General features: G+C 38.7%; 1 protein-coding gene across 1 annotated transcript in view; it reads right to left on the bottom strand.

Moving 5' to 3' along the window:
* The window catches only part of LOC140730113 (xenotropic and polytropic retrovirus receptor 1 homolog), a 74,197-nt gene extending 58,628 nt beyond the window's left edge, over positions 1-15,569 (bottom strand). Inside the window, exon 1 of the mRNA XM_073050248.1 lies at positions 15,528-15,569. Within this exon, the coding sequence (XP_072906349.1) occupies positions 15,528-15,567 (40 nt within the window). The 5' untranslated portion in view covers positions 15,568-15,569. The remainder of the gene's footprint in view (positions 1-15,527) is intronic.

Raw genomic sequence — 15,569 nt, 5'->3', positions numbered from 1 at the left:
GGTATCTGGAGAGAGCTGCCACAAGAATCACCCCACAGACCTTTTTGGATAAATCTAAGACTTTTACTGGAACAAATTATTGGAATACAACTTCCACATAGCCCAATATTATTTTTATTAGGTGATATTGAAGGGATAATACTGAAACCTAAATTGAATAAATATCAGAAAAAATTTATAAAAATTGCATTGGCAGTAGCCAAAAAAGCTATTGCAGTTACTTGGAAATCAGATTCATACTTAACTATGGACTGTTGGAATAATGAAATATATAGCTGCATTCCACTTGAAAAAATTACTTACAATTTAAGAAATGAATATGATATATATTTGAAAATTTGGCACCCTAATCTACAAAAGATAGGATTAAATATATCGGTCCTTTGAAGATAAAATTATTACCGTAGTTATTTGGGGAAAAAAAATAAAGATATATACTAAAGTTATTTTGAACTCCATGGAGCATGTGGGGATCCTCCGATATCCAGACAATCTTTCTTTATTTCTTCTTTCTTTTTTTTTCTTTTTTCTTTTTTTTTTAAACAGGGATGTTAAGGAGGGAAGGATTAAGGGGAGGGGGAGGGCTAATATTAATTTTCATTACACTATTATTCTATCCATTCTATGTAATTCTCTTAAAAATTTAATTAAAAAAATATATATATAAAAAAGAATCACCCCACAGTCAGATGGTACAGTGGTTAGCACAATGCTTTACAGTACCAGCGACCCAGGTTCAATTCCCACCGCTGTAAGAAGTTTGTACATTCTCCCCGTGACCACGTGGGTTTCCTCCAAGTGCTCATGTTTCCTCCCACTGTCCAAAGATGTACCTATTGATAGGTTACTTGGTCATTGTAAGTTGTCCCATAATTAGGCTAGGGTTAAATTGGGGGGGGGGGGTTTGCTGGGCGGTGTGACTTAAAGGGCTGGAAAGGCCTATTCTGCACTGTATCTCAATAACTAAATAGAAGAGGCATCTTTACAGGTATTTGAATAAGCAGGACATAGAAGATATGGAATTAATGCAGGCAAGTGGGATCTGTATACATGGGAAGGATAATAGAATGGACAATTAATAAATATAGTGGGCTGAATGACCTTTTTCTGTGCTTACAACTTCCTCTGACACTAGAAGAACAAACTGGCATTTGTCATTCTTGATCAACAAGGTCAGTAACTGATACCAGTATTACTGATTGACTCACTGTGTGTGAATAGGAAAGTAGATGCAAGAGAGTTTCCTAAATTGGCATTTATCATGTTGTCTGACTAGGATACAGAATTTGTACTGCAGCTTGTACTAGTGACAATAAACTCAACATAAGAATACAGAATTTTTCCACATTAAGTCATTCTGGGATGGTTCTGAGAAAGTTTTACCCCAAACCTTCGAAGCAGATATTAAGGCAGGTCACCAAAAGACAAGGAAGGGGGAAGAAGAACATTTCTATAGGAGGCAGGAGGGAGCAAGAGGAAGCCAGTCAGGTTCAGGGTGGGCATTTCAGACCTTAAGCCCAGCAAAGGCACAGCTGCTAGTGTAGTTTTCACTGGATAGTAGGAGAATGAAGGATGATCTTATAGAGGTGTAGAAAATTATAGGCAGCATTGATAAGTGGAGATCAAGACTCGAGAGCCTAGGTTTAAGGTGAGAGGGGAGAGATTTAGTAATAAACTGAGGGGCAACCTTTTCACCTGGGGAGTGGTTACTGTATGGAATGAGCTGCCTGAGGAAGTGGTTGAAGGTGGTACTTTAACAATATTTGCAAGGTGATTGGACAGGTACCTGGACAGCAAAGGTTTAGATCAGGGGTTCCCAACTTGGGGTCCACAGACTCATCAGTTAAGGGTAAGGGTCCATGGCATAAAAAAGGTCGCGAACCCCTGGTTTAGAGGGACATGGGCCAAATGTGCGAAAATAGGGTTAGCATAGATAGGAATCTTTGTCAGCAAGGATCAATTAAGCTAAAGGGACTTTGTGTGCGAGTTTTTCCATTGAGTCTATTGCATTTCTTTGTTCTGCTGTGAATACCTGCAAGAATCTGAATCTCACTGTACTATATAGTATATGCTGTACATATACTATGTAGTACACGTTCTTTGATCATAAATTTGCTTCGAGCTTAGTTTCTGTGCTGTTTGACTCCATGATTCTATAATTTTGTGAGCAACAGTCAGAATTGGGGATGCAGAACAGTCCAGAATAGAAAAAAAGCAGAGACAGAGAATTTCCCTTATTGTTGGATTTGAGGAAGAGTCCATGAAGCAAATTCAGTGAGGGCTATGGAAATTAAGTTAACTTGTGATTTTGCAAGATGGGAGACAATGTAGGCCAGCGAGCGTGGGAGTGATGGATTGTGGGTAAGATAATGGATAAACTTATGTGGGAAGAAGGGAAGGGGCACCAGAGAGAATTGGAACTGTTTAAAGTGAAGAAAATAAATGCATGGATGAAAGCTTCAGCGGCAGAAGAGGAGGGCTGGATAATGGCCAGTGGTTGGTATGGGCTGTGCGGGTAAAGGAGTTGGGCGCATGTCAAGAGCTCAGCCCGGAGGCACCAAAAGCATCAACGTTACGAACCAACACATTGCATACAGTACACACTGATTTCCAACGCTCTGCGTAAATAGATCTGATTTATCTCTGTGTTACAAACTGATTAGGTTCACATTGTAGGTGTAGCTGTGTAGGAAACAGGCATTCAACACACTATAAATAACTGTTGTCTTATAATATTAGCCAACCACATTCATCAAACTGATTCAATTAGCAGATTGATTGTGCCAGTTGTATTCACCTCAGTGAAAATGAGAAAACTCCAGATGCTGGAAATTTGTAATAAATCAGAAAATGCAGGAAATACTCAGCAGGTCAGGCAGCATCTTGGTTTCTTTTTGAACTTTTTCTTCATTGTTCCTGTACAAGTTCAAAGGTACAAAGACACCCACTAATGTCTTTCAGATTAGACAAATAAGAGAGCTTGTAAGTATTACGTAGGCACTAATTTGCTGGCTCCAAATAGAACAACTGATGGTTTATCTGACACACAGATTTATCATACTGAAGGTATAGGACTTCTGCAGGCATCAGTTTTACAATAATGTTCATTATTCTTTGCAAGTAGGAGTCATTAATCACACGGTGCAAATAGAAGAGCTAATGGTTATTATTCCCACCGTTCTGGCATTATGCTTGCCCTATAACTAGGAGAGCTAATGGGTACCAATGTCACATACTGACATAAATCATGCTTTAAAGAAGGGAAGCTGAAGGAATCAGTGTTGTGTCGAAATTAATCTCTGTATGAAGTGAAGAACTGAAAGATACTGGCAAAGTATTTTAGATATTTTGATTAGCACTCTTTCGTTCTTGCTAGTGAGGAGGATTTTCTGCAGGCAGGGAGCTCCTGCCTGCAGTCAGATCCGGTCAGTTCCCAACCTGGTATCTGTGCGGAAGAAAGGCCTGGCAGTCATCTTGCCACAAAAACCCAATGGTCAACTACAAACTCAATATCAACAAAATTTGCTAAGGGGAGGGACAAGCAGTCAGAGGAATCACAACCTGGTGTTGGTACTGGATTAGAAAACCTGAAAAGGGAGACGAGATTGCAGCATTTCGGGAGGAGTATGGAATCCTTCAAACAGGGGTAGTTAATGTCAAGCATCTGTATTGGAAGCTTTAATCAGACTGTCTTGTGGCCCATTGATGTTATTGTTTTATTGATTTCTCTCTTTCCTCTAGTAATAGAAACATTTAGTTTTCGCCCATTGGTGAGGGAATTAAAAATATCCCTGAACAACAATCGGGTGAATTAGGCATAACCTTAAAGCAATGTGGGTTGCTTTAGTAAAGCTCACTAAAAAAAGACATAGAAATGGATCTATAGAAGCCGAAGATTGGTACAAAGTGGCACAGGATGAAAGATGAATTTATTATTAAAAGTCCTATTTTGTTATGGAGGTACAAAGGGTAGTAATATCAAATACATAATAACTTTGGTAAGATGTCCAGATAAACATAAATAGTTAAAAGTAAATTTATTACTAAGGGACAGGCTCATTAAAATTTCCTATTTATGGGTTACATTTATCAAAGCAAAAATATTTGATCTGTCACTTAAAAGGGACAGTAGAAGTATTCACAATTTGTGCACCTTGCTTTGCTAAGATACTGAATTACAGACTAGAATGCTTGTAACATGTACAGTTATATTTCCTTTTTAAATTGGTTTTCTGCATAGCACATACTATGCGCTCATTAATTCTGCAATGCATGATATTTTGCATCTTTACAGTTTAAAAACACCACATTTTCAGTCCACTAAGATGGGAAAAGTAACTTGAATGCACAAAGCAAAATGTCAATATTTTTGAGGAATGTGAGAGATGCGAATAGGTAAAGGCAGCTTTGTACTAAGTCAATAAAGAAAAAGAATGGGATACAAAACTGAGCAGAAACAACAATGGAACACCAGCTTAATTCAATGTTATAAAGTGGTTAGTAACTGCTGGAGAAAGAAATCCAGCAATTTAGAGGTAAGGTCATTGAACAACAAATAGTCTGAATAGTTGGCTCAGGATCTCCACTTCGTCTGTCGAAAGGGCATCTCAGATTGAAAGTAAGATGCTAAAGCATCGTGACTAAGACATGAAGTATGAGAGATGTAAACATTGCTGAGAAGCATGTGAGATGAGAACTGTACAGCAGAGCTAACAGGACCAAGGCCAGGCATCTCAGCTGGTTCAGACAGCCCTTCCTTGACAAATTCCACCCATTTCTTCCACCAGAATTGTGCAGGGGAAGAGACAGTAATATCTGTCCTTCCACAGCAGACAGATGCTGTAAACAAATTTTGAAAATATTCCTTGGTTAGGCAGCACAACCATAATGAAGCCATTAGAAAGAGAGATTGAGATTGCACAAATCCATTGCCCAGACCTTTACTCTATCACACTTGGACGTTGGATCTGGAGATGGCACTGTCCAGAAGGTTCTTCAGAGTCAAGAATGAGGCACAAATCTTGTGGTTACAGCTGTTTCATTAGATGTTCAGTAGAGCACTGTGAGCAACGTGAACACAGCAACAGGTTGCACATTGTATGCATTCTCTGATATTAAATGGAATCACTGAACCATCGGAACAGGTAATGAACTCTAACAAAGAACCTGCCTCATGGTCTGTCTTTATATTGCAAGCAGGACAGACAGAGAATCTCTTCTGATAAGATCACGCTGTGAGACAACAAGGACTGTCTCGGTCCCTTCTGGCAATCACCCACCCGGCTATTTTCCTCAGGAATTGGGCCTCAATCACCTCGTTTCGTTCCCAATCATTCCCAAGTTCCACTAACTACAAACACCTGCTTTCCATCAGCAAATGCAGTATAAAAGCCCTGTGACCACAACTACGAGCTGTCAGTTCATTGGTTGACTTGTGTATGACTAACCTTGTTCCATGGTTCTTGGGACTATCGGTTCTAGACTAGCATCGTTCCTGAATTCTCTACTAAAACCAAGACTCTGGGTAAAGACTCCCTAGGCACCAATTCCGTGCTTGCTATGACCATAACACCTCCCTACTCTGCCTCTGCGCCTGTGTTCAGCACTTGGGTTCATTCCACCACCACGTCCTTGTAACAAGGACAGTCTTGACCTACATTGCTATGAGAGCTCAGGCTTACCGACAAAGAAACTACTGAAGTACAGAACCAGTTATTCTACAAATTACTGAAAAACCACTGAACATTTATCGACAAGCAAGTGATTGTATAAACATACAAGCAAGCACAAAGAAAATTAAAGCACAGGAACAATAACAATTTTGATCCTAATCCAACATAGATGATGAGACAGACTTGAACAGAGCTACGAGGCAAACATCAAGAATTGAAAGCAGATTTCAGAGAAAATTCGTAAGAGTAAAAACTCCATGAGATGCCTTTCTTTTTAAGTGTGCTGTTTCCTTAGTGAGTGTGAATGTACAATTCTTCAGTGCTGATGGTGCTTGGTGCCGCACGTTATAGTCAGTTCTCGTGCATTCACCCCGCAATGTTTCTTTTGGCTAACATTGAAAATGTTGCAAAGATACCAATCCTTTTTAAAGCGAATATTGACATTGCAGTCAATATTCAAAAAATTGATAATATTGAATATATAATAGCCATAGCTAGTTATTCAGAACAGAATATGCAAAGCAAATAAAACAAAAGGCCTACTGTATATTTTGAACTTATACTCATTGGTCCTGATGAAGGGTCTCGGCCCGAAACGTCGACATCACTTCTCCCTATAGATGCTGCCTAGCCTGCTGTGTTCTACCAGCATTTTGTGTGTGTGGTCACTTTATTAGCTAGCTTCTGTACGCAATAAAGTGGCCACTGGGTGAAGGTTTGTAGTCTTCTACTGCTGTAGCTCATCCACTTCAAGATCCAACATGTTAAGCATTCTGAGATGATCTTCTGCACAACATTGTTGTAATGCATTGTTATTTGACTTAATATCGCCTTCCTGTCAACTTGAACCAGTCAGGCCTTATTCCCGGGCCTCTCTCATTAACAAGGCATTTTCAACCACAGAACTGCTACTCACTGGACATTTTCTTTTTGTTTTTTGCACCATTCTCTGTAAACTCTAGAGACTGTTATATGTGAAAATCCCAGAGGATCAGCAATTTCTGAGATACTCAAACCACCCCATCTGGCACTGACAAACACTCCATGGTCAAAGTCACTTCGATTGCATTTCCTCTCCGTTCTGAAATTTGGCATGAACAACAACTAATCCTCTTGACCATGTCTGTATGCTTTTATGCAATGAGTTGCTGCCACATGATTAGCTGATTAGATATTTGCATATCTAATCAGATATGTACCTAATAAATGCCCACTGAGTGTATGAGCTGTTCTGTAATTTAATTGTAAATTGAGTCTCTCAGATTTATAATCTGAACACAGGAGGATCTGGTTGAAATTAATCTGAGTTTACTGAATGAGTTTCCGAACAAAGCATTAAACCGCTATATTATAAAACTGACCGCACCTCATTGGAGGCTGCAGAACATCTTGATGACATAAGAAATACAGCTTTTAATTTTATTAGTCATCAATTGTAATTATATTTAAATAATTATAGGCACAGTATCTGGCTCAGACATTGGGATTGACATTTCTGACTTTATCACATGCAGCATGAAATCAGTAATTTATGATTCACCTGGAGTTATGTTGAGATAAATTAATGTTACTGGAGTTGCTATATTAAACATTGGTAGATGTGAGTGCACTTAATATCAAAAGAAGTTATGTAAAATGTAAAGCATTAACAATCATCCTTTCTCTAGGGCAATTTAAGGCAGTGTTGTTTCGTCTCATTTGTTTAATTTATTTTAAAATATTCAAAATAATATGGATCAATTTAGGCTGAATTAAGTGGTAGCTCTCAAGTGTTCCTGCCCCTCTTTTGTTTCTCTGATCTTGATTGGAGTTATTATGGAGTTATCCAGTGAGTAGCAGTTCTGTAGGTGAAAATGCCTTGTTAATGAGAGAGGCCCGGGAATAAGGCCTGACTGGTTCAAGTTGACAGGAAGGCGATAGTAAGTCGAATAACCATGCATTACAACAATGTTGTGCAGAAGATCATCTCAGAATGCTTAACATGTTGGATCTTGAAGTGGATGAGCTACAGCAGTAGAAGACTACAAACCTTCACCCAGTGGTCACTTTATTGAGTACAGAAGCTAGCTAATAAAGTGACCAATGAGTATAAGTTCAAAATATACAGTAGGCCTTTTGTCTTATTTGCTTTGCATTTTCTGTTCTGAATAACTAGCTATGGCTATTATATAGTTAATATTATCAATTTTTTGAATATTGACTGCAATGTCAATATTCGCTTTAAAAAGGATTGGTATCTTTGCAACATTTTCAATGTTCACTGATGTTGGCACTGTCAGTGTCATCCTTGGGTTGAAATCTGATAGCAGACTCCTCAGCCTCCATGGCTTCAAATGCAGAAGCAAATCCCAACAATGTGGAATAATTAATCTCCTATAGGATGATACGACGGTGTTTGCTGCCCTTTTTTCAAACACTGCAGAGCTTACTGAATTCCTTTGCCCATTACTTCCCTTTGTGCATTTTGTACTTCCGTAAAAAAGTCCAAGTGATTTATAAATCACCCCTGGCAGAAAGAAAATCATTTCTGTGAAAATTCAGCTGCTTTGGCTGCCTGAAAAAAGAATATTTGTGGGTGTTGTTAACAAAAAGTAGTTGTAAAATTCAAAATTATTATGCTCCTGTACTAATTGGTGACATGTGTCTTTTATCAACAACATGCTGAAAGCCCTAAATAATTTTACCTTTACAGTATAATGGTCTAAAAACATCAACAATAACAAAAACCTTCAACAAGCAGCTGTAGCAAGTGCAGAAACCATTCTAATGACCATGGCCTTCTATTTCATAGGTATGGACAGCAATCGACTGCCTAAGAAATCTATAAAGACTTGTAGGAAGGTTGGCCATCCCAAACTTCACTACAAGTACAGCACAGATGGCACTTGCAGATATCATTGCCAATTACCTGCACTCTGAGAACTCACACTTGTCCCTCAATCACATTTTATTTACTTGAGTACAAGGAGATTAGCGTGCATCGTGTCACTGAACTGTTTGGAAGTCTGAACAAAGAAATGCCAATTTTTATACACCTTTTACCAATATTGACCAATTGGTAACCTTGGATATGTTCAAGTTCCTTATTTGCAAGATCAATTACCATTCACAATACAGGTGTTAAAAGTCAATAGACACTACAAGCTGACAACCGATGACACTTTGACATTAGTAATTATCCCTCATTTGGTGAGTGTGCACCTCGACTCCTTCTGTTACATTCTTCTCTCATCTTCATAAGCCAAAGTGGCCCGATTCCCCGTTGTGCAAAGGGAAGCTACGCGCTTCAAAAACTAGTAAACACAAAGTACACTGCAGATGCTGTGGTCAAATCAAGACGCACAAAAAAGCTGGATGAACTCAGCAGGTTGGGCAGCATCCGTTGACGGCTTCTTTCAACGGATGCTGCCCGACCTGCTGAATTCATCCAGCTTTTTTGCGCTTCAAAAACTGTTCTTCCCTGGGCTGCCTGCACTCAACCTGCAATCTATCCTTGATTGGACATTCTGTTAACCCTTATCTTACCAGGACTTCCACACAGGCACCAGGCTGGGTGGACCCACAACCTGGGCGGATTTGGCAAGTTTGGCATTCTACTTTCAAGGAAGCAGAATGAGCAACAGAAGTATTTTCCTAATGATGAGCATACAATGTAGAAAACAATTTGTTCACTCTCAACCTGCAACTGGAATACTGGACAATGAGAACAGTGCTTAAAACTTAGCTACTTCCAAAAACATTGGGAACCATGCAGCAGAAGTTATAAGTAATGGTTTCTAACTTTACTTTAGCAAAGTCATTGATCTTTGCAATAAGTAACCTTTAACTGATGATGTATGTTTTAGGATCTGAAGATCACCTCTGTTCGTGCAGGTGTAATAGATTGTGTGGAATGCTCGATAAAGTTGCACTGAAGATTGGATCTTGGACTTGTCACATTGACAACATTATTGCATTACAGAATACACTTCAGAGTACTGAGAGCATGCACTATATGACCAGTAATTTATTTTTTCTTTTAATTGGACAGAGCAACTCAATTTTTATATACAAGTTTATTTCCAAGCATGAAAGAAAATCTTCAGGGGAATATCGCAATTTGTAATTCCAATCTCAGTGATCTGCTTCTTAGTTGGATACCACTCACTTCATTGCAAAATAATTATACTTACAATTTAATTCAAAAACAGTAAAAGGACTTAATGTCCTGAAGTCAGCTTTGAAAGCAAGACCTTTTCTTACATTATGATATGTAATAATGATGTACTGAAACTACACTACAACTAAACCTCTGGTTATGTTAACTAGAACAGAAAGTGAAGCAGGTGAATATGGCATGCCAGTGATGCATGCTTACATTCAACACACTTCATGAATGAAATAATTGAAATAAATCATAGAACTATAGAAACAAGAGAAGGTCCACAGCTTCTCAAAGTTGCCCTGCCTTTCAACTAAATTATGAAAAAATTTCTGTATTTTAATTTAATTTACTTGCCTCTGTAGTCATTAATAACTTACATACTGTAATAAAAATCAATTAGTATTGGTTCTGAAAATTCAATTAACTCTGACTTTACAGGGTCTGGAAAGCATGATTCTAGATTTCCACATTTTGTGATACATTAATCAAATCTGTTGATCAGTCAGCTGATGGGTTACGCATTGTCATTTAGCTATATGGGACTAGCTTGCTTGATGGTATTTCCATCTAAATCACAACGTTCAAGCTCCACTCCAAGGTCATGAATACAAAATCTAGGCCGTCTGTTGAGTGTAGATCTGAGGAGCTGGTGAAGGCAATAAACAATTTAGTAGAATTAACAGGGAGATTCCCATGTCGCTGTCTGTTTGTACATTTTCCCTGTAATCCTGTAGGTTTCCTCCGGGTGCTTCGGTTCCCTCCCACAGTCTAAAGATGTACCGGTTGGTCGGTTAATTGATCATTGTAAATTGGCCCATGATCAGGCTCAGGTCAAATCAGGGGTTGCTGGGCAGTGCAGCTCAAAAGGCCAGAAGGGCCTATTCTGCTTTATATCTCAATAAGTAAATAAATCGTTCCCTAAGCCAGATCACTAAATTACCCTTTCTCTTCTGCTCACTTGCCCATCACCTCCTTCCCTCTCTTCCATAATCCACTGTCCTCTTTGATCAGATTACTTCTTCACCTATGATCTCCCAGCATCTTACTTCATCCCCCCCACCTACCAAACTTCCCACTCACCTGGCTTCACCTATCACCTGCCAGCTTGTACTCCTTCCCCTCGCCCCCATCTTTTTATTCCAGTTTCTTCCCCCTTTCTTTCCCACCCTGATGAAGAATCTCGGCCTATTTATTCTTCTTCATAGATGCTGCCTGGCCTGCTGTTTTCCTCCAGCATTTTGTGTGTGCTTCACTAAATAAAATGCCTGATTAGCTAATTGCTGTTTGTGTGGTCTGACTGTGCACAAATTGGCTGCTGTATTTGCTACTTTACTGCAGTGACCACCTTTCAGAAATATTTCATTAGCTGTAAAAGCACTTTACAGGTCCATCTCTTTCTTTCTTTGCTTTTCTTTCTTTTTAACTTGTCAAGTCTGGATCAGTTAGAACTTCGCTCAATACCGTTTAATAAATTAGACCAGATAGGAATACAAGAGTTTAAGGGCAAAATTTCACCCTTGAGAACAGTTGGATTAGTTTGATTGGCAACTCTACTTACCCTTACCACAGCTGAGGACTATTCTGGAATGGGAAATGAGATATTGAAGGCTCAAATAACATGACAGGGGTCACGAAGAGTAAAATGGGACAAGCCCAATTTTGTTCACAAATTGACGTATTTGTAATTCATAGTGAGTATTACTGATGGTGACAATGTAATCAATCAGCTAATGGTTTCTGGTTATCTTAACAAATTTACATTTCTTAAGGATGCTAATTTATCAAACTTTGAAGCCCTTCAATTTATCTGGTTCTACAATATACCTGTGGCACTGTTACTTTCAATGGCCCTGTTAATGATTGGGGAAGCCTTTGTGCCTTGAAAAATACACTATTGGAAAATGGTTCCATACTTTGAGGATGTTTCTTGAATGCATTCAAAATCATTTATTTGGATGAAGTCAAATGAGAATCCCATTTTAAGACTTTAATTGTTCTGTGACATTAGAACTAGTTTATGAATAAACATGATGCATTGTAATCCCGAATTACAAGGGATTTAATGTACAGAAGTAGTTTTCAGCCCAATCTGTCTGTATCAGTACTTAAGATGAACATGAGCTTCTTTCCACCCTACTTCAATTAATTTTGCCAGCATATCCTTTACTTTCCGCTCTTTAGCAGTAAACTAATTTCACACTAAATCTGTCTTTGTCTCTTTTGTCTCACGAGGTCCATGTTGATCACTGATCACTGTGAACTGCATAAGTGAAAAGCAAAAATGAAAGTTCAGTAAACTACATCCTATCTTCCTTCTATATGATTTCAGGACAAAAATAATTGTCTTATTTTCAGATCAAGTCTGATGTTTTGAACTGAAACCGATTTTATCCTCAACCAGTGCAAGTTATCTACTTCAGTAAGCTTCATTGTCTTGAAGTCAACCAGTAACATTCCATATTGAATTTCACTTTATATTCTAGTAATATTAAGTCTTTAGATTCTGCCTGCTATGCAGAGATGTTTTCCTATCTAGATGCAATAACCACAGAACTGTTGAAATGAAGCCTATTCTATAATCAATTGGTGTGCCAAAATTTGGGAGATTAGAAAACATCTATTTTTTTAATCTTGAGAGGGAACTAGTTAGCACTTTCATCAGCACATTTTCTGTCTGTCTTTCCAGTTTCCAGCAGCTGGCAACGTAAGAGTTCATGAGCTTCTCAAGGCAAGCTTCATTCAGTAAATGTAGTGATTGTTTGTAACTAGAAGCACCAGGCAAGCCAACGGGTACCAGTCTTAAATATTTTACCCCACCTCTGGGGGTTCCCCAACATTTTTTATGCCATGAATCCTTACCATTAACTGAGGGGTCCGTGGACCCCAGGTTGGGAACCTCTGCGCCATATGAATGGAAAACATGACGATTACAAATGACATCAGTCAGACTCAGATGAGTAGGTGGCTCCATGCTTTTCTCACTGCATCACTTGGAGAGTTGATGGTCAATGGTCACATCTAGTTATAAATGTGAGAGCAGATACAGTAGATACTTGCTACATTAGTATTTCTTATTCACACTACACTTCTGTTCTGTTCTGCACTTCTTGGTAGCTTGTGCCATTGTAACCCAAAAGCAACAATGATCCTGATCCTATACAGCAGGGGTCTCCAACATGGGCTCTACAGACCCCCTGCTTAATGGCATTGGTTTATGGCACAACAAAAAGTTTGGGAACCCCCACTGTACCAAAATATTAGGCAAGTCATGAAGCTATTTCTTATGCTGTGTGCAGAAGGCAGAAAAATTACAAATGTACAAAATGAAAAATTCACAAATAATTGTTTAAAAAATAATTAATTAAGAAAATGAAGAAAAAATTTCCCATTTGCATCATGTTTCTGGTGCAAGTATCTTCAAATGAGTCAAAAATATAAACCACATTTTCCTAAATGGAGCAATGCCTTATCTCCTGCCTAGGTAGTCTCCTACCTGCCGGCATGAACATTCAACTCACAGACCTCCGTTAATACCCCTGCCCCCCCCCTTACCCCATCCCTATCTATAATTTTAGTCTGGTTCTCTTTCTCTCTCTTTCCCCCCCCCCCACTATAATCTCCCCCAGCCCTACCTTTCTTTCTCTTTTATTTCCCATAATTCTCCACCTGCCCCCTAGCCCATTTCCCTCCAGCCTATCACTTCCCAGCTCTCTACTTCATCCCTCCCTCCACTTCTTAAAGGTTTCTGTTTTCATCAGCTTAAATAAAAATGTCCTCTTCATTCATCATGCATCCCTGTGTTTGCAGCCTCTCTCTTGTCCAGTGCTTCAGTCCCTGACCTGCCCCAACCTCCCATTTGTTTATATCCTGCTGATAGTTCAGATATCCTCCTTAATATTGCCAGTCAAACCAACAACCTGATGTCCATGCTGCCTGATCATTCTTCATTCTCCTCTTCTCAATTCCATTTTTTCTTCCCAATTCTTACACTACTGTGTCTTCCATGCTTCCAAGCATTTGTACATTCCAGCTTCCAGCTCCTTCCACCACTTCACTCTAAATATGCAGCTACTTCAAGCAGTCCTGGTCCACGATACTCAGAACCAAGTATTTTCTGCTCTCCTAAGCCTTCCAAATTCTCTTGGCACCTTCTCTCCAAACCTGGCTGTTTTGTGGTGACAGTAGTCAGTTACATCTAGTCCAATGACCACTGTCACCTTGCTGGAGAAGGTGTACCTTGCCACACACCGTAAAACTTTATTTCAAACAAATCACTTATGTGTTCACGCTCTCTTTGTGCTATAATAGCTTTATAAGTTTTACAATGATTCTTATATGTTCTGAAATTATATTGTAAGAAGTTTCCAAAAACACATACACAAAGAACCCAGTCAGTAAGCCCCAGTCCGCTGCATACAATGCACATCCAACCTTTGTAATATCTTTATTTCCCTTGTAGTATGTGGTAGGGAAATTCTAGGCAGTTTCTGGAGGAGGTTATGTGGTCATGTTCTATGTTCTATGTTCAACATGTTAATTGCTATAGCAGAACTACCACTTTCACCATCCATTGATAGATACATCCACAGGAGGTTGGGATTACATCTCTGGTCACTTATGGATTGAAAAGGTAACAAAAAAGGTGAGATAGATCCTGGAAAAACATCTTCATGATATTGAAATTTGTTGAAAGGTATCTCTCAGGAAGCTTACTGCTACTTCTGAAGGACCACAAAATGATCAACTAGACAATGTTGAGCAGAGTAGAATAAGGGAAAAATATTAGTGGAAATGATCATATGTTATTTTATCAATTCACCTCTTTGCAATGTTTAGCATACCATCAAACACAATAAGATTTCTATAAAGCAGTTCTTCCCTTTCAGTTATTTTGCAGCATTTCCTCCTATCAGTTCTCTACAGAATGTGCATCTAAGCTCAAGAAATATAGTGAATGTTAGTAATTCAGTTTTATTTCAACAAATGTTGCTTATACAAACTCCCTCATAGGTGTGTCGTACTAAACAATCACAATATACCGTTAAGTAGCTTCTCTGTGCACAGCTCTCATTGAAAGTGTAAGCACAAACAGTGGAACAACATTTTGCCTTATTAAATTATTGATGAGCAAGAATGATTTCATATTTCAGGCAGTGTACAACGTGATTATTAATTAAATCCTTTGGCATCACCATTGCTTGATAGGAACACATTCAGAATGTTAATTATTCATCACTGACCTGTATTTTATCAACACAATTGAAAGTCAAGATAAGAACAAGACAGCTAACATTATATAGCACCTTTAACATTGTAAAATATCCCAGTCCCTCTCACAAGAACAGAATTAGACCAAGTTTTCAAAGCACCAAGGCAGGTTTGAAGGTGAATCTTAAAAGGGCAGTGAGATATAGAGGTTCAGAGAAAGAATTCAGGAATACTTAAAGTGTGTAATGTCCTGTTCAACAAACCTTCTATAACAAATCTTGGAATAATATTGACCACTGTTTCACTGTTGGAACAATATTGAAGCTAATCCCTCTTTCATTATATATAAATTAAATCATATTTCAGCATTAAATATTAATACCCTGGATACTGACTAAATTTGGCATAATTCCAAGTGCAAGTCATGATATTCTATTCAGAAGCAACATCTGTTATGGGAGATACTGCAGGGCCATCTCAAAGCAAGGCCACTCACACCTTACCTTCTGTCTTTGGGGCTTGGTGCCTGGCCATATGCAGCATCT

Source organism: Hemitrygon akajei, chromosome 7 (assembly GCF_048418815.1).
Source record: "Hemitrygon akajei chromosome 7, sHemAka1.3, whole genome shotgun sequence".
NCBI classification, from domain to species: Eukaryota; Metazoa; Chordata; class Chondrichthyes; order Myliobatiformes; family Dasyatidae; genus Hemitrygon; species Hemitrygon akajei.
The sequence above is the reverse complement of the archived record's forward strand: the minus strand, read 5'-3'. Positions and strand labels throughout refer to the sequence as shown.